The sequence below is a fragment of the Megascapheus bottae genome, chromosome 4 (assembly GCF_031878675.1).
Source record: "Megascapheus bottae isolate mThoBot1 chromosome 4, mThoBot2.hap1, whole genome shotgun sequence".
Classification (NCBI taxonomy): domain Eukaryota; kingdom Metazoa; phylum Chordata; class Mammalia; order Rodentia; family Geomyidae; genus Megascapheus; species Megascapheus bottae.
This window is the reverse complement of record NC_143512.1, coordinates 45,698,005-45,718,590: the sequence shown is the minus strand read 5'-3', so window position 1 is coordinate 45,718,590 and position 20,586 is coordinate 45,698,005. Positions and strand designations below refer to the sequence as shown.

The window sequence follows — 20,586 nt, the reverse complement described above, 5'->3', positions numbered from 1 at the left end:
CATCATCTTTATCATCTACCAATGCCCTCATTTTCTCAATTACCAATTTTTTTTTTTGAAGGTTAGCACTCTACACTTGAACCATAGCTCCACATTCAGCTTTTTGGTGGTTAGTTGGAAATAAGAGACTCAGACTTTCCTCCTCAGGCTAGCTTCAAAAGCCAATCCTCAAATTGCAGCCTCCTGAACAGGATTATAGCCATGAGCCCCAGCTCAATTATCAATAAACAGCTTCTTCTACCAGAATATGTCCTTATGATACTATCATTATAGCATCTTGGTCCTCAATCTCACAAACAAGATATAAGACCTTAAAATATACAATGTTTAGCACACTTAGTCGGTATATCTAAACATTTCTAAAATTACATTATATATGACATATAAATATTGAGTTAATAACTATACACAAATACAAATATGTCATTTTCAATTTAAAGCCTTAAAAATACCAACCTGAACTGTTTCTGTCATTTTCTGTTCAAAATCAGCTTTTGCTAACGCATATTTCTCCACATAGAGTTTATAGGTATCTGTAGCTTTCTTTGATTTAACAGCTGCCTGTAACAAGACAAAAACATTTTAAACTGCACATTACCCTTTTCATATAGTTTGAAATAACAAAGTAAAAAATATTTTAAGAGTTCAGTATGATACACCACCAATTTAAATAGCGTAGTAAAACCTGCCTTAGTCATTGTGTTTTTGTTATGGTCAAACAATAACTCAGAAACTAAATACTGACTCTCCTTTCTATCTGATCAAATGTACTCTGAAATTTTTAAATGAGCTTACTTTAAAAACTTAAGTAATAAGATTATAATATAATCACATAATGGTTCAAAGTTACTAAGAAATGTCAACATACTACTAGAAAGAAACTTCCTAACTACAAGAAAAGCTAACAATACCACTTGGCATTCTTTCTATGCCTGTGTCTTTCTTCCTCCCTTGATGATAACACACCCATATACATACTGCATTTAATGTTTTAAGTCTAAACCAAGATCCAAAGTTAATACTGGTTTTTCCTGATCTTATTTTCAATTAAATCAATGAATTTTTAAATGTTTTCCTATTTTTCAAAATTTCTATCCTTAAAAACAAACTGCTAGCTAGACACTAGTGGCTCATGCCTGTAATCCTAGCTACTTAGGAGGATGAGATCTGAGGCTGAAGGTTCAAAGCCAGCCTGGCACAAAAGGGCCTAACACTCTTAACTCCAATTAACCTCTAGAAAACTGGAAGTGGAGCTTCAAGGTTAGGGTGGTAGTCTTGAGCTGAAGAGCTCAGGAATAATGCCCAGGCCTAGGGGTAGGGTGGTAGCCTTGAGCTAAAGAACTCAGGGGACAGTGCCCAGGCTGAGTTCAAGCCCCATGACCCACCAAAAAAAAAAACCAAAACCTGCTAGTACAATATCACAGTACTAGTTTTATTACTTAGTAATATACTAAATATGATAAAGTGATGAACATCAAAGTTATACAAGAACACAGCTCTCTGAAAATCAAAAATAATTTATCAAAAGAATTCCCAGAAATGGAAACGTAAGTTTTTTGTTGGTAGTACCATTATTTTGTTGCTGTTGTCATCTTTTTTTTTTTTTGCAGGGGGGGGGAAGGGAGGCACAGGAATGGAGGGAAGAAAGGTGAACAAATGCACCATTGTATTCATGTACATATACCATGTACAAAATGAACTATGCAGGCTGGGAATTTGGCCTAGTGGTAGAGTGCTTGCCTAGCATGCAAGAAGACCCAGGTTTGATTCCTCAGTACCAAATACATAGAAAAAAGCCGGAAGTGGTACTGAGGCTCAAGTGGTAGAGCTCTAGTCTTGAGAAAACCCAAGGACAGTGTTCAGGCCCTGACCTCAAGCCCAGGACTGGGAAAAAAAGAAAAGAATATGCAACTTGTAGGTAGGGACAGGAGGAGGAAAATAGAAGAAAGCAAAGGAGTGATATGTCCAAGAAGCACTGTATTTGTTACATGACTTAAGGAATTGTAACTTCTTTGTACACGTCCTTAATAAAAGCAATAATAAATTAAATAACATGACCAAAACAGAAACTAGTAAAAAGTAATAATATTACAGAAATCAAGACCAATTCTGAAGAAGATGCATTTGGGGGAAAGGAGACTACCAGTCATTTATGGGTTGGGGCAGACACATGGGTATCAAGAAACTTTCCTATTAAAAAACTGATGAAGGGGCCAGGAGTTTAGCCTAGTGGTAGAGTGCTTGCCTACTATGTATGAAGACTGGGGTTCGATTCTTCAGTACCACATACATAGAAGAAAAGCCAGAAATTGTGCTGTGGCTCAAGTGGTAAAGCTCTAGCCTTGAGAAAGCCAGAGGACAGCCCAGGCCCTGAATTCAAGGTCCAGGACAGGCAAAAAACAAAACAACAACAACAAAAAAAAACAACAACAACAAAAAAAACTGATGAAGCAAAAAAACAAAAACAACAACAACAAAAACTGATGAGTTTGGATACAGAAAATGTGAAGGGAAAATTGGAATAAATAACAGTTAATAGAAGGTCAAAGACAAGTTGTAGGATTTCCATATATATTTCCAGGAGGTTACAATGTACAATGTACAATAAAGGAGAAACAGCAGGACAGGTTTAATGAGAATAAAAATGTAGAAGTCATAATGCCTTATAAGATAGATTAAAAGTATTGCTAAGGGGAGAAAAAAGTATTGGTACGAGCTAAGTAAAGTTTGAAACCAGAACACCTGTGTAGAACCATCAGTACCAATATTATCTCTAAGTATGATCAGGAATCTACCAACAATAACTGGCCATAGAAATTGGTTTTCCACGAAATTTTAAACTGGCCAGAGACCCATATGGGCCTTTTCCATAACCAAGCCAACTTTTTACTTTCTAAGCTGTATATACTAAATGTACACATTACATATCTTCCTGGTCACTTAAGTAAAAAATATGGACTGCAACTGTACAATATACTTGTAGAGCCAGAAAAAAAAACATTTAAACCCTGCACTACTATTTACTGTCTAAGCTGTCTCTGAGCTTTGCAAATTTCCCTCCTAACACAAGAATGGTAAGTTTGTTTTTTTAATCTGTAGTAGTATATAATGTAAACATGCTTAGGATAGGATCAGATACATAGTTCAATCTACAAAATAAATGGTATCTATTGTTTCATCATTTCTTACAGTAACACCATCAAAAACACATTAATATCTACTGTTAAATGAAGAAATACTGAAGTTGACTTGTATAGTTGTATATCCCTAGAGAAAGTGACTAAAGCTGCAATTGACTTTCTACTCTCTGCTTGTAGATTTTGTCAGCTGTGGGACTTGAACTCTGGACCTGGGCGTTGTCCCTGAGCTCTTCAGCTCAAGGCTACTGCCCTGCCCCTTGAGCCAAAGCACCAAATCTGGTTTTCTAGTGATTAATTGGAGATAAGAGTCTCAGGTCCTTTTTGCCTGGGCTGGCTTTGAATCTTGATTCTCAGATCTCAGCCTCCTGTGTAGCTAGGACTACAGACATGAGCCACTGTGTCTGGTTCTCCTCTTGCAGATTTTTTTTTTTTTTTGGCCAGTCCTGGGCTTGAGCTCAGGGCCTGAGCACTGTCCTTGGACTTTCTCAAGGCTAGAGCTCTACCACTTGAGCCCTAGCACCACTTCTGGCTTTTTTCTATGTATGTGGTACCGAGGAATCGAACCATGGCCTTCATGCATGCTAGGCAAGCACTCTACTACTAGGCCAAACTCCCAGCCCCTCTTGCAGATTTTTAAAAAAAATTATTGTCCTACTCTCTAGCTGGTTGCTATCATTTTATACAGTTGCTTTACTTCCTCAAACATAATCCTGTTCAAACACAAGAATTACATGAAATGGCTCTAATTTCCTAAGTACCATCTCAGAAGCCCTCATACCTTATTTATTCAGAAACTTAATGATATGAGACTTCAGTTTCTTCTTTCAACAACCTAAATTTTCAGTTTGTATACAAGGATTCAATATCTTATACTCAAGAGTCTAATTCCTATTTTCTGGATAGAGAGTAGGAAATTATTTTCATTCTTCTCCATTTTTCTCTACTTCATCCTCTATTAAAATAAATCCTTTCTAAAACTTAAGTCATCCTGGGGCTAGGAGTTTGGCCTAGTGGTAGAATGCTTGCCTAGCATGCATGAAGACCCAGGTTCAATTCCTCAGTACCACATACATAGCAAAAAGCAGGAAGTGGTGCTGAGGCTCAAGTGGTAAAGCTTTAGCCTTGAGAAAAGCCAACGACAGTGCTCAGGCTCTAAGCTCAGCCCAGGACTGCCAAAAAAAAAAAAAAAAAAGTCATCCTACAGTCTATAAGGTGATTTTAAATAAACAGCTCACAAAAGTATGTAATCTGTAATCTCTAGCCACAATCTTTCTTTTCACAGGTACTATACATGTTAAGATACTTGCATTTCTCAACCATTTAAGCAACTTTTAAACTTTTTTGGAGGGGGAGGGACAGGGTGATGTTTGGGGGGGTACAGTTACATTTGTAAAGTAATAGATACATTAATCATTGAACATTGTTACCATTCCCAAGTTTTTCTCCTACTTTCTCTCCCCACCCTCTCCCAAATCGTAAAGTTCATTTCCAACATATTGTCTTGTGAATATCACTGTTACACTGGTTCACCCTTTGTTCTTTGTCTCATCATCATCTTATTTCCCCCTTTCCTACCCAGATTCAAATAAACAAATATATATATACACAATACACTAGGTACAAAAGTCAGATACAGGAACAACAGGGAATAAACTATAAGGGGAAAAAAAAACAAAGAGTAAAGAAAACTTCACATAATACATTAAAAAAAATCTCAAGGATAAATCTGATTTTATGAAAACAGATAATTTCACTTAGCCTCATCCTGTACAGCCATATGCACATAGCTTTTAAGCTACTGTGCTCCTCTGCTAGGAAAATCTAGGAGGCATACTAATTTTTACAAATGAGGGAAAACATGGAGCCTTATAATTTTCTATTTTTAATCATGTAATTCAGCTCTCCAAGAAAAGGAGAGCTTCTAACAGACAAAAGGGGATACCATGCATTTAGTCTTTAATAACATTCACAGCATCTAGCATAGCAACAGGCTTGGAACTAAAATTCTGACTTGCTATTAAATACAATTTCTTACATCATAATCTAATAGTAAATCACAAAAATATTTGAGGAAATTATTTAAGGTGTAATTATTCTAATAAAATTACAGCTAAAATAAACTTCAATTATTATATTAATGAACTGTAAATGTTCAGATAGTATTTTTCATTCATTTTTCTTATTATTTTCCAAAGTAAACACACAAGCTGTTTATGAATAATTCAGTGATGGCTTACTGACAAAGAATTTATGATGTCACGAAAATTAAGAATGACTCCCTGCAAGAAAATTACTCCTTACAGAAAACCTGTATTTCTAGAATACAAACATTATTTTACAACATTACTCATCACATCATAAAGGAATTTAAGAGACAGAAAGAAGGATAGAGATTGTATATAGAGATTCCCTTCTTGAATACCTGTTTATTAAATACGTCATTTGAAATATGATGTAAAAATCAATGTTAATAAATTCTTTAATTAGAAAAAAAGAAGGATAGAGTTGGGAGGGAAAGTTGGGTTAAAAGAGTGATATTGGTCAATATGAATTGTACTTATAAACAGATTTGTTGAAAGATTACCCTTTGTATAACTAAAGATAGTAAAAATACAAATTTTAAAAAGAGATGGAAAGAATCTCTTGACATATCATTTCTTCCTTCTATACTCAGTCTCTAGAATTCTGAATAGTTAATCAGGTCTTCACTAAGTCCAAAAACATAAAAATATTCATTTAAAATTTGTGCACCAGGGGCTGGGAGAGGCTTAGTGGTACAGTGCTTGTCTAGCATGCATGAGGCCCTGGATTCAATTCCTCAGTACCACGTAAACAGAAAAAGCTGGAAGTGGTGCTGTGGCTCATGTGGTAAAATGCTAGCCTTGAGCAAATGAAGCTCAGGGACAGTGCTCAGACTCTTGAGTTCAAGCTCTAGGACTGCCAAAAAAAAAGTTTGTGTATGTGTACATCAATAACTAATGTAAGTCAACAAAAAAGTATGCACAAGTAAACTGTCATTTTTTCCCCTATAAAATTATACCATGTTACTACTGGTGTAGCTCTTCAATTTAACATGCAAACTATAAAATTGTCATCTGACTATAAAATTGTCACCTTAAGCTCAAAGGTTAAAACTGAATCTAACTCAAAACTATAAGCCAGTTAGTCTCTTTTGGAATATACCCTGTTGATTTTAACAAAACTAAAGTTTCCATTTCCCTTATTTGGAACCATTAAGGAAGAAAGAAGGTACTTTTTTTTTTTTTTTTCCCTGCCAGTCCTGGGGCTTGAACTCAGGCTTGAACTTGGGCTTTCCTCAAGGATAGGGATCTGCCTCTTGAGCCCTATCACCACTTCCGGCTTTTTCTGGGTATGTAGAACCAAAGAATCTAACCCAGGGTTTCACACATGCTAGGCAAGCACTCTAACACTAGTCCACACTTGCAGGTCAAGAAGGTACTTCTTAAAAGTTCTAATTTTTAAATCATACACCTCAAGCCAATGCCTCATGCCTGTAATCCTAACTACTCAAGAGTCTGAGATCTGAGGATCACAGTTCAAAGCCAGCCCAAGCATGAAAGTCTATGAGACTCTTATCTCCAATTAACCACCAGAAAACTGGAAGTGGCTCTGTGGCCCAACAGGGTAGAGTGCTAGCTCTGAGCTGAAGAGCTTCACTTAGGGACAGCACCCAGACCCAGAGTTCAAGCCTCATGACCGACCAAAAATAAATAACATAAAATAGAACTTAATAGTTCAATGATATAAAATACAGATGTCCTTTTAAACAAAAATCTGTAACAGTAGATTGTGGTTTAGAACAAAGGTGGATTCAATATTTATAATAAATACTACGAGGATGTAGAAGCAATTTTAGAACTACATAGTAGCAAACACTTTCATTATATCTGTTTATTTTTTATGTGCCAGTCCTGGAGCTTCAACTCAGAGTCCTTAGCTTTTTTTGCTCAAGGCTGGCATTCTACCACTTGAGCCACACCTCCATTTCTGGCTTTTGGTGCTTAACTGGAGGTAAGAGTCTCATGGACTTTTCTGCTCTGGCTGGATTAGAATTGTAAATCTCAGTCTCCTGAGTAACGAGGATAAAGGTTGTGAGCCACCAATGACCAGCAAAAATGAAATCTGAAAAAGATTTGTTGACTTTCAAGGTATTTTACAAATGACCATACAAATTTAAAGAGAAATAAGCCAGGCACCAGTGGCTCACACCTATAATCCTAGCTACTCAGTAGGCTGAGATCCAAGGATCAAGGTTCAAAGTCAGCCCAGGCAAGAAAGTCTGTGAGACTATTATCTCTCCAATTAACCCCAGAAAACTGGAAGTAGTGCTGTGGCTCAAGTGGTAGAACACTAGCCTTGAGCTGAAGAGCTCGAGCTCAGGGCTAGTGCCCAGGCCTGGAGTTCAACAACAACAACAAAAAATCAATTTAAAGAAAACTAAAGATATTACAAAAAAAGGATGCGGGGGAAAATTGTAAATACAGTCACTTTTTTTAAAGAAACTGCTCTCATAAGAAATAGCTAAAGAGTAATACTGAATTATTAAGTAAGCTTTCTAAATTATATACATGCTCAGTAATACTATAAATTCTTCAACCAGATCTTTAGAAACTACACAGAGTACATTGGCCATGTAAAGTCATCACTAAAGGGACAGCTGAAACATCTGAGTTTTTTGTTTTTCCTCTTTTTATGATGCTGGGGATCAAAAGTGGGTCCTTGCACATGAGGCAAGCGTTCTACCACTGAGCTACACCACCGATTCTGCAGCATTCTTTTTAAAGTATTAGTTGTTTTTCATTTTTTTCTTTGAGAAATTTCCAATTTGTTAAATGTATTTTAGTATTTCATTTTGTTGTGTAATAGTTCAATTCTATTACAATATCATTTTCTAATTATATTAGAGATTTGAATTATAAAAGAATTATAAATAGCATGAGAAATCAATCTGTTTCTTAAGTTACATTTGAATAAAGGGTCTAAATGTATAAGCATGTACTTGTATATTTATGAGTTAAGTTTCATAAATCAGTTTTAAATTAAGGCAAATAAAAAATTTACAAACATAAACTTCAGGACTTTCTATATTCTAAAATCCAAACCTTAAAGACCAGGTGATTGGCTCCCAAAGCCATGAATTTTCTCAACACATAAAGCAGAAAGTTATTACAAGTATCAAGCTTTGATATACTTATTTCACTAAGAATATTTAAGTTTCTCAAGATGAGGGAAGGGGGTGGAAGGAGGGAAATGAGGACCAAAACATGAGAAAAGGTATCAATATTTGTGAAGTAATTCACCTTCTAAAGCATAAGTGTCTTCATATTTAATTTTGAAAATACATATCATCCCCTAAAATCCAGATGAAGACATTTACAACTTTCAACTTATTATCTTCTCAATATATTCTCCAGATTTTAATTTTATCCAATCAATTACAAGGTAGTCCTTTTTTTTTTTTTTTTTTTTGGTGGGCTTGACTGGGCACTGTCCCTGAGCTCTTCAGCTCAAGACTACTGCCCTACCCCTGGGCCTGGGTGTTGTCCCTGAGCTCTTCAGCTCAAGGTTACCACTCCATCCTTGAGCCCAGCCCCATTTCCCACTTCTAGAGATTAATTGGAGGTAAGAGTCTCAGGTCCTTTTGTGCTGGGATAGCTTTGAATCTTGAACCTCAGATCTCAGCCTCCTGAATAGCAAGAATTACAGGCGTGAGCCACTCTGCACACTAAGGTAGTCCTTTTTAAAAAAAAACAAAACTATTCTTTATACTTCAAATGGTTCTAACTAAGGGCTTCCAGTTATCATGTCCTTTTTGTGTCCAGTGCTTTTGGGGCAGTCATCTCTTCCACTATTCTCACTGTCTCCTTTCCCCAGACTCATTTCACATTTCCTACTTCCTTTAATCATTTATGTAACATTGAGAATTCTGACTGCACTTGTTCCCATTCCCTTTTTCATTTACCCACTCTCTTCCAGTAACACCTCATTCCAATTAGTTTTAGCTTCGTGATATACACTGCGTCAAACTGTTGACTGTTTAAAGGTATGTCAAGAATACTATTTCTATTACAAGTACCTTTTCTATTTCTCTTTGTGTAGCTCCTTCCTTTTTCAGACGCTCGTGTTCTACACACTTGGCATTGTAAATTTCCTTGGATTTCTGAAGGGCCTGGGTTATGCTCTGAATGGTTTGAACAGCTTCTAGAGTTCCTGCAACTTCTTCTTTCGTCTGTTTAGCATGAAATGATTTGACAAAATGAGTACACGATAAAAAAGCACTTAATATTGGACTAATCAATACTTTTGTAAGAAAAAAAAAACCAGCATACCTTTTTATGAGACTTCACTTGTTCTTCTCCATACTTTTGAACTTCTTTTATTAATTCTTGTAATTTTCTAACAAGATCCAAGTGACAATTTGCTAATTTCTCTGTAGATGTTTTGAATACATCCCACACTGGAGCAAATGTTCTAAGGGAAAGGAACAACATGAGAATAATTTACTAAAAGAAAAAGGAAAGTTTGGAAGTAATTCTATGGCTCAAAGTGGTAGAGTACTATCGTACTCACAGTTCAAGCCCCAGAACCAAAAATAAGAGAAAAATAAGTTTAAAGTTCTAAGATGGAACCACTAGAAACAATAATGAAGACCAAATTAAAATGATGGTAAGACTGACAAACGGATCTTGATTTTTTATTTTGTCATTCTTGGTTAATCATTCCTGCCACAAGTACACAAATATAGGCTAATTTTATGTCACAGGCCACAGCTCCTTCTCACTTAATGATGTTGTTTTCTATATTGACTTGCTTATTCAAAGTTGAATTAGAAGGCTTTTCATCACTGTTGTTAAAAATCAATGTGTAACCAAGCAAGGTGGCTCACACCTATAATCCTAGCTACTCAGGAGGATGAGATCTGAATCAAGTTTCAAAGCCAGCCTGGGCACAAAAGAACCTGAGACTCTTATCTCCAATTAAACTTAAGAAAACAGGGAAGTGGGGCTTGGCTCAAGGGTAGGACCGTAGCCTAGAGCTGAAGAGCTCAGGGGCAATGCCCAGACCCAGGGGTAGGGTGGTAGCCTTGAGCTGAAGAGTTCAGGGACAGAGCCCAGGCCAAGTTCAAGCCCCATGACCCACCAAAAAAAAAAAAAAACCATTTGTTCATCAAAACTTCAATTTCAAACCATGAAGCATCCATTTAAGATGCTTCATTGAAACTGAAATTAATATGAGTCTAGGGGTACAGTTCAGTGGTAAGAGTACTTTGTCTATAGGAAGCCCTGAGAATTCAGTTTCTCTTAATTTAGTATTCTAAAAGCAAATCTTCGCATGTGATATTTTATATCTTCAACATTTAATTAAGAATTGGTCAATAACAGTTATTTGAAATGTTCAGGCATTATGATTTTCTCTGCTTGTATACTTCAATAATACACCGACAATGCCTTTTACAGTATAAAGGATATGACATTCTTTTCTATCATGTTTTCCCCTCAAAATTAAGAATTTACAACCTCCAGCAGTCTCAAGTACAATTATCCTATTCTTGATAGGACTTAGGATGTCCTAAGTTTAGTTTAAACTTAGTTTAACTAAGGTTAGTTTAAACTAGCCTGCTTAATGAACAATGATCTAGAAACATTTATGCTTTTTGAGTTCTTGCTTTAACATGTCTTCACAATAAAATTTCTAATACAAAACAACGAAGTCTAATTAGCACTAAACCTCGCAAGCAGTTAAGCAGAAAATTTCAAGAAAAGATACCTGTAAAGTATCTTCTCACTAAAGTACCAAAACACATGTACTTCAGTTCACATAAGTCTGATAAGTGCTAAGTAAGATTTCAGTAAGACAAAAGGACAATGTCCCTTTAGTTTACACCAAAGGATTCTTTATACTGCAAAGGAATTCAACATATAATTTCTCCAAAAATTGCTTAAAAAATTTCAAATCTCATTAAAATTTTGTTTGACATATACAACTATTTTCTGGCCAAGAAAAGATATTATTGTATACATACAATAATAAACACTAAGAAAAATAAATGAGAAATTCAAAGTCTTTTTAAAAGCAAATGAACATGAAGAGAAGAAATTCAATTTAATGCTAAAATATGGAATAGTAAATAATGTAAATATTTAGAATCTTTACAATACTGAGATGATACAACAAAAAACTTATTATTAATGAAAATACATATTATACACATAAATACACATTCCAAATACAGTAGTGTTGTAAAGAAACAAAACTGATGTGGATAAATGCTCCAGCCACCATATTTCCATGTCGATAAATGCTCCAGCCACCATATTTCTAAAAGCTAAAAATAAGATACAATTTTCTATAGTAAAGCTGCCAACACATTTTTGTTGTTCTAGTTAACTTTTTCTGACTCTTCTAGTGTGATCAAGAGAGAAGAAATCAGATGTTAGAAGTTTACCATCATGGAGCCTCTAGAAATACAGCATCAAAAAGGTGAGAAAAAGGAGTAGGGATGAAGTGGTGACAAAAAAGACAAACGAGAAGGAAAAAAATAGTATTTCTCAGTCTCCATTCTTCATGGTAGAATTCCCAGCCTTCCCACTAGCATTGTGCACAGCAGCACAAGGATTTTTTTGGTTGTGAGGATGTCAACACATAAAGGATAGTGATGCTACACTGGGAATGGAGTGAGTTTTCAACTCCCCTTGGCTTAGCCCCAAAGATAAACAACTCTGGCTTAAACTAAATATACTACAGAATATTTATGTAAAAAAGGTGTTCCTAACTATTCTGTAAATCACAGAATCATATGACAATCAGTTAATTTACAGTGACCATATTTATAAAATGAGTTAACATAAAATTTTTCATCAAATTGGCAAGTTCATAGAAGTTCACAGCCAAAATCCTGTTAGACTACTTATTTCAACATCTTAAATAAGAGAGAATCTTTCCTCAACTTTTTTCCTCTTTTGTGGGGGTAATGCAGGGGGACAGTACTGGGGTTTTAAACTCAGGGCTTTATGTTTGCAAGATAGGTGCAAACATGTGCCATACCCCCAATCCTTTCTTCAACTTGAATATAATTAAACAAGATTAATTCCTTCAAGAGTTATTACAGGCTTAGACTATGAAACTACTCTTTCCATAGTTTTTATGGCTATCAGTTCATTTTCATTTTAAAGTCTTATTAATTTTTAATTTTGTAAGGAACATATTTCTTGAATATAAATTGTTTAGAGGATTTAGTGAGTATAAAATCATAGGAATAATTTAAAATAATTTTAATTATTTCAAGTTTATTTTAATTGAGGTGGGTTTTTTTGTGGGGGGAGTTGGTGGTGGTGGTTGTGTGACTTGAAATCTAGGCCTAGGCATTGTCCCTGAGCTCTTCAGCTCAAGGCTACTGCCCTACCCCTTAAGCCAAAGCACCACTTTCAGTTAGTTTTCTGGTGGCTAATTGGAAATAAGAGTCTCAAGGATTATAGTGCCCCAGCTGGCTTTGAACCTTGATCCTCAGATCTCAGCCTCCTGAGTAACCAGGATTACAGGCATGAGCCACCTTGCCCAGCTTTGAGTTTTATTTTTGTTGTTGTCTTGTTTTTGAGAGATAATTCTACTCTGAACGCCAGGATGTTCTCAAGCTCACAATATTCATCATTCACTCCAGTGAGTGCTGTGGTTTCAGGAGTGGACTACCACACCTGGCAATGTAGGTTAAACTACAATAGAATTTAAATTAACTAATAAAAAACTAGAACACGTTGTCTATATGTAACAGAGCATTTATAATCTCAAACTTAACCTACTGTGTTGTTTGCAGAATGACAAAAATCTCATCTGACACATTTCTCAGAATATGTGATTAAGTGATATATGACTTAATATCACCACACTTATAAACTATTATATCCTTAATCAAAACTTAATATTCCTAAAAAGCAAGCCTAAGAGAACACTGAAGAAATTAACTCACCCAAGCTGTGAATAATTGCTTGCAGATTTTGCTAGTTTTGTCATTGATCTGGAATATGCTTCTTCTATTGTAGCTCTGTTGAATCAAATTTTCATATCATAGAAACTCATTTAATGATCAAAATCAAGTTATCAAATACAAATAAAGGAGTCAAGGGGTAACAATGTTCAAGAAGTAATGTACCCACTACCTGATGAATGTAACTGTAACCCCTCTGTACAACTCCCCGACAATAAAATAAAAACAATAAATAAAGGAGTCGAAAAAGGACAGTGGAAAAAATAGTCTCTTCAATAACTGATATTGGGAACACTAAAATCTGATCTCTGTTGTCACCCTGCACCAGTATCAACTCAAAGTGGAGAAAGATTTCAATGTCAAATCTAAAACTTTCAAACTACTGAAAGATGAAGTATGAGAAATATTAGAACTTATAGGCATTGGTAGGAACTTTTGAAGAATCCCAGTGGGACAATAAATAAGGAATTTTACTCATCCATTAAAGTAAGATTATGTCATCTGCAGGGAAATGGGTGGATGTAGAACAAATCACACTAAGCTCAGAGAGACAAATGGCATGTGTTTTTTCTCATATGTGGTAGCTAGATCTACACCATTACTGGATAGGACACCCTGTACAGCACTGTAGAGATTCACACACAAACTGTCAGACTAAAGGAGAAGGAACTCAAAGTAAAATTCTATTAAATGAAACTAATTCCAGGAAATGGAAACATGGGTATTGTATTGTTACTGTGGGGGGGGGGGGTTAATAATTCTTTTTACTTTGGTTTTTTGTTGTTGTTGTTGTTGTCTTTTGGGGGGGAAAGAGAGAGAAAATGGGAGAGAGGAAGGGTGAACAAATGTAATCATGAATTTAGTATGTGGAAAATGAACTATGAAGAGATAGAAGGGAGAACCTGGGGAAAAGTAAAGAAAGAAGTGACACTGTCCAAAAAAGTAATGTCTGGGCACTGGTGACTCATGCCTGTCACTGATGGCTCAGGCTTGTAATCCTAGCTACTCAGGAGGCTGAGATCTGAGGATTGTGGCTTGAAACAAGCTTCAGGTAGAAAAGTCCATGAGACCAATTAACCACTAAAATAAAAAACAAAACACCCAGAAGTGGAGCCACTGTGGTTCAAGTAGCAGATTGTAGCTTTGAGCAAAAAAGCTAAGGGCCCTGAGTTCAAGCCCCAGTACGGACACAAAAAGAAAATGAGGTTAGTGAAATAAAAAATACAAGAGGATCAACAAAGCCTGTAATTAGTTATTTGTAAAAAAAAAACAAAACAAAAAAAAAACTACCAAAGTCAATAAATGCCAAATGAAATTGAACAGAAATAACCAGTTTCAGGAATGAAAATTGGGACATCAGTGTAGATCCTCAGATAATAAGGAAATTCAAAAGGAGATAATAGAATTAGCTTTTGTCAATAAATTTGAAATTTTAGATATAATTTTTTTCAAGTTTTGAAGAAAACTGTTAACATTAAACAGAATTTAAGGCACGCATGGATGGCTCATATTTGTAACTTAGCTAGTCAGAAGGCTGAGATCTAGAGGTTCTTGATTAGAAACCAACCCAAGCAGAAAAAAACTCCATCTCCAAAATAACAGACAAAAAGGCAGGTGGAATGCCAGCTGTGGACAAGCAAGCTAAGCAAGTATAAGGCCCATGTGATTATGGGTGCTGCCCCCTGCCCCAGTCAAAATTTTTTTGTTAGAAATCTAAATACTGGGGCCAGGTTTGGCCTAGTGGTAGAGTGCTTGCCTAGCATGCACGAAGACCCAGGTTCAACTCCTCGGTACCACATACATAGAAAAAAGCTGGAAGTAATGCTGAGGCTCACGTGGTAGAGCTCTAGCCTTGAGAAAGTCCAAGCCCAGGACTGGCAAAAAAAAAAAAAATCTAAATACTGCAAAAGCTATATGGATTAGAAATCTGAATTTACAAAATTAAATGTGTTGGAGCCAGGAGTGGCCTAGTGATAACAGTGCTTGCCTAGCATGCACAAAGCCCTGGGTTTGATTCCTCAGAACCATATACACAGAAAAGGATGGACCTGGAGCTGTGTGTGTGTGGCCAGCTAGCCTTGAGCAAAAGCAGCTCAGGGCCAGTGCTAAGGCTGTGAGTTCAAGCAAGGACTGACAAGAAAGAGAGAGAAAGAGAGAGGTGGGGGAGAGACACGAGGGGGGGAGGTAAGGGAAAGGAAGGGGAGGGGAGGGGAGGGGAGGGGGAGGGAGGGAGGGAGGGAGGGAAGGAAGTTAGGAAGTTAGGAAGTTAGGAAGTTAGGAAGGAAGGAAGGAAGGAAGGAAGGAAGGAAGGAAGGAAAATTAAAACCTTTCTGTAAAGAAAACAAGCCAGAAAACTCTATCAAACACATATAAAAATAAAAACTTGAACTTTTTCCAGAGAATGCAAAAAGGGGGCACATTCTCCAACATTTGGGGGAGTGAGGGTCAGTCATGGGGCTTGAACTCTGGGCCTCGGCACTGCCCTGAGCTCTTGAGCTCAAGGCTACCACCCTACCCCTTGAACCACAGCGGCCACTTCCAATTTTCTGGTGAGTAATTGGAGATAAGAATCTCAAGGGCTTTAGTGCCCAGGCTGGCTTTGAACCTCGATCCTCAGATCTCAGCCTCCTGAGTAGTGAGGATTACAGGCGTGAGCCACTGCACCCAGCTTCTGCAACACTTTTAATGAAGCCATCAATCCTTAAAACTTGAAACCTAACTATAAATATACTAACAAATAACAAAGATCATTGGAGAAAATGATTTTTCAGGCCAATGTCACTTATAAAAAAAAAAAAAAACACCAGCCAGGCGCAGTGGCTCATGCCTGCAATCCTAGCTACTCAGGAAGCTGAATACTACCTTTGGTAGTAGGAAACGAAATTACTAAAGAGCCAGAAACAGCTTCACTAGTTTTGAACACAAAAAGAAATAGACCCAGGCTGTGAGTTCAAGCCCCAATACCAGCACAAAAAAAAAATGTACTATGTTGAGTTAGGTTTGTCAAATTTAATTTAAATGTAATTTATACTGGGCTATATGAAAGAAGAATGGGAGTAAAGAAGGAAAATAACATATTCAAGATTTAAAGAGGCCATGAATGTGGTCTAGTGGTAAAGTGCTTGCCTAGCATACATGAAGTCCTGGGTTCAATTTCTCAGAATTAAAACTTATCAGAGTGACTAAAGGATCAAAGTGTCAATAAGAAATGGAGCAGCTAGAACTCTCAAACAACATAAGAAGGATGTAAACTAGTTAAATCGTGTTGAGAAATGCTTTTTGTGCTGGTCCTGGGGCTTGAACTTAGGGTCTGAGTACTGTCCTTGAGCTTTTTTCCTGAGGGCTAGCACTCTATCACATGAGCCACAATGCCACTTCTGGCTTTTTGGTGGTTAACTGGAGAAGAGATAAGAATCTCACGGACTTTACTGAGATAATTTTGAATCACAATTCTTATACCTCAGCCTCCTGAGTAGCTAGGACTACAGGCCTGAGCCACTAAGACAGTACCTAGTGGAAAATTCCTTAATACGATTAGAATTGAAAATATGAATATATTGTAATCCCCCCGATTTTGCTTCAGAATATAAGTATATGGATATGTATTCTAACATATACAGAAAAATATTCAAAACAGTATTAGCTATATTAAAAAAACAAAAACAGAAAAAGCTAAGTCACAATGCAACTATTACAATAGCCAAAATCTTAAACCTCGACAACACCAAATGGGGTTCACAAGAATATGGATAAACAAGTGGGACAAGGTGGCTCACACCTGTAATCCTAGCTACTCAGGAGGCTGAGAGCTTAAGATTGAAGTTCAAAGCCAGCCCAGGCACTAAAAAAGTCCATGAGATTCTTATCTCCAGTTAATCATCAGAAAACCAGATGTGGGGCTGTGGCTCAAAGGGTAGGACAGTAGCCTTGAGCTAAAGAGCTCAGGGACAGTGCCCAGTCCTAGAGTTCAAATCCCAGGACCAACAACAGCAACAAAAGACTGGATAAACAGCTAAACAGTTGGGTGCTAGTGATTCATGCTTGTAATCCTAGCTACTCAGGAGGCTGAGATCTGAGGATTGTGGTTCAAAGCCAATCTGACTAGGAAAGTCATGAGACACTTATCTCAATTAATCACCAGAAACCAGATGTGGAACTATGGCTCAAGTAGTAGAGCACTAGCCTTGAACAAAAGAGCTCAAGGACAGTATCCAGTCCCAGAGTTCAAGACCCACACTGGAGCCCCCTTTCCCCCCCAAAAAAGAGAGAATATGGAGAAATAAAGACTTTCATTCATTACTAATAGAAATGCAAAATGGCACAACCATTTTGGGAAAACAATACACTGATTTCTTACAAAGCTGAACATATGCTTTCTGTATCATTCTGCAATTGTACTCATTTATCTAAAGGGTTGAAAACTTACACTACACAAAAATCTGCACATGGATATTTACGGCAATTTTTTACAAGTCTAAGTCTTGGAAATAACCAAGATGTCCTTCAGGAGATTAATAATAAACTGTAGTATACCTGAAAAATGAGATAGATATCAGAAATGAGCTGGAAAATTATAAAAGGACCCAGAAGAAACTTAAATCTATAATAACAAGATCATATACAAAATCTCTACTATTTTATGCAAGGACCTTAAGCATCTGAGAACTCGAGTAATTATGGGAGTCCTGGAGCCAATAAACCAAACACAGCTAAGGACAAATGTACTGAACAAAAGCAGCAGGAGAACAAAGACTCCATTTATACAAAACTCTAGAAAACAAACACTAGCTTAAGCTCTAGAAGCAAATCAGTTATTGCTGAAGTAAGTAAAAGGGATTACAAAGATGATAAACATAAGGTTTGAACTCAGGGCCTCATACTTGCTCCGTGGGTTCTCTAACATTTGAGCCACACTTCAGTCCTTTTTACTCTGGCAACTTTTGAGATACCATCTCCCCTTTTCCCTGAGCCAGCCAGAATTGCAATACTCTACAGATAATCCCACAAAACTAGGTCCAGCTCTTTCTTTTGCTTTTGCTTTTTTTGTCAGTTCTGGGCCTGGATATTGTCCCTGAGCTCATCAGCTCAAGGCTACTGCCCTACTACTTGAGCCACATTGTCACAAGTTCAGCTCATTCTGTTGAGATGGGTGCTTTCAAACTTTGAGCCTATATCAGCCTTTGGTGTATTTAGATATTAAAACAAAACAAAATCCTACTTTAAAATACATTTATCAAAATAAAATAACAGCCTCCTGCTTTTCTTTCTGGTATGTGGTGGGGGGGGGGGCCCTTGGGCACTATCCCTAAGCTTTTCTGCTCAAGGCTAGGATAGGACTCTACTACTTTGAGCCACAACTCTACTTCTGGTTTTTTAGTGATTAATTGAAAATAAAAGTCTCACAAACTTGCCTGCATGGGCTGACTTTGATCCATGATCCTCAGAGCTCACCTTCCTCAGTAAAAGGGATTACAGGTATGAGCCACCAGAGCCAAGTACTACATACTTTTCTAAGCATCATTCCAAATCTAAATTTTTAAATTCTGTAATTTAAATTAATAATCATTTATTTTAAAATTACTCATAAAGATACATACCTTTCTCTCACAAAATCTGCTAATTCTTTTGTTGATATTTGTCCATGTTTCATATTATGGTAGAGAACATCAAAGCCACTATTTTTTTCTCCCTAAAATTAAAAGAGATATTTAGTTTAACAAACTAGACATAAATATAACTTGAGACTACAATAACCCTATACTAATTATTATACAATTCTTATGTGTTGTCTGGTAAGATTTTATTTCCTTAACTCAATTACTGTTAAATCATTATATGACTTTAAACTACTCAACATACAAGCACTGTACATCATAAAACAGTTTATAATTCCCATTCTAAGTCATTCAGGAAGCTTAACTTGGGAGGTCAGAAAAATAGAAAATATTAAGGACAAGAAATCAGCTATTAGCTTAGTCTTCAATTAAAAAGAAATAAACAATCTCTAGAGCTGCTTAATCCTGTAAATGCTAAATTACAAAGAAAATACTAAAAGTGTCTAATCAGTAAAATAAAATATCACTGATAGGATTGGGAATGTGGCTTAGTGGTAGAGTCCTTGCCTAGCAAACATGAAGTACTGGATTTGATTTCTCAGTACTACATTAACAGAAAAAGCCAGAAGTGGCACTGCAGCTCAAGTGGTAGCCTCGAGCAAAAGCTCAGGGATAGTGCCTAGTGCCCAAACCCTGAGTTCAAGCCCCAGGACTGGTATAAAAAAAAAAAATCATTAATAGCCAGATGAGTTCAAGGCCACAACCAAAAAATGAAATAATCATTGATAAGCTAAGCTTAACAGCTCTCTACAGGATAGAAGTATTTTTTATTGTCTTTAATGAAAATAAGATAGTGAAGAATTTAATATATCTGTTCAAAGTAAAATACAAGAAGCAGGTAGTACATAATCTGAAACCTAACTTTAAATGACTCACTAAAGAGTCAACACTGGGGGCCAGGAGCATAGCCTTGTGGTAAGAGTGTTCAACGAGCATACACAAAGCCCTGGATTTGATTCCTCAGTACCACATACTAAGAAAAAGCCAAAAATGGCTCTGTGGTTCAAGTGGCAGAGTGCTAGCCTTGAGAAAAAAGTGTCCAAGGGCAGTGCCCAGGCCCTGAGTTCTCAAGCCCCATGACTGGCCACAAAAAAAAAGTCAACATTGAAACTTCCAGTTAAATTGAAGTGATTGCTAATAAATTCATCAGTTTTGTGAAATACAAGTGAAAATGTCACATCTGTTATGAAATAATATAATCCATATTCTTAACATTCTGAACATCTTATTTCCACCTATCGAGAATAATAGTACACAAAAATCACAGTCTCTTAGGAATGCAACCATTTTCATTGGACTTCTGCAACTTTTCATGTTTAAGAAATATGTAAAGTACTTCTATCTGACAAATATAACTGTAACCCCTCTATTAATTACAATTAAAAATATATAAAAAAGAGAAATATGTAGTACTGGAGCCAGAAGTGTGGCCTATTGGTAGTGTGCTTGCCTAGCATGCGTGAAGCCCTAGGTTCAATTCCTCAGTACCATACAGAAAAAGCTAGAAGTGGTGCTGTGACTCAAGTGGTAGAACATTAGTCTTGAGGAAAAACTCCAAGTGCTTGGGCCCTAAATTCAAGCCCCAGGAGTAGCAAAAAAAAAAAAGGAAAAAGAAATAGCTAAAATCTAATTTTAATTTATTTATGCTGCTGTTTCCAAGGAAAATGTTTCCAGCCAAAATAAAGTATTCTTTGAAGTAACAATTCTCACTAGTGTATAACAAGTAAAAATAGTATGATGCAGATTTATAAATGAAGTTTTATGAGAAAAAATGAAGGATTAGAATCCTTTATGGACATCTATTACTTGAAAATAACACATAAACTAC

General features: G+C 36.4%; 1 protein-coding gene across 2 annotated transcripts in view; it reads right to left on the bottom strand.

Annotated features, from left to right (window-relative positions):
- The window catches only part of Fcho2 (FCH and mu domain containing endocytic adaptor 2), a 98,597-nt gene that overhangs the window by 63,986 nt on the left and 14,025 nt on the right, over window positions 1–20,586 (bottom strand). For both annotated transcript variants that reach the window (XM_090331814.1, XM_090331815.1), the window contains exons 2-6: window positions 18,741–18,832; window positions 13,126–13,200; window positions 9,491–9,632; window positions 9,238–9,390; window positions 457–561 (exon numbers count right to left, since the gene is read on the bottom strand). In XM_090331814.1, coding sequence (XP_090187940.1) covers window positions 457–561; window positions 9,238–9,390; window positions 9,491–9,632; window positions 13,126–13,200; window positions 18,741–18,832 — 567 coding nt within the window. The remainder of the gene's footprint in view (window positions 1–456; window positions 562–9,237; window positions 9,391–9,490; window positions 9,633–13,125; window positions 13,201–18,740; window positions 18,833–20,586) is intronic.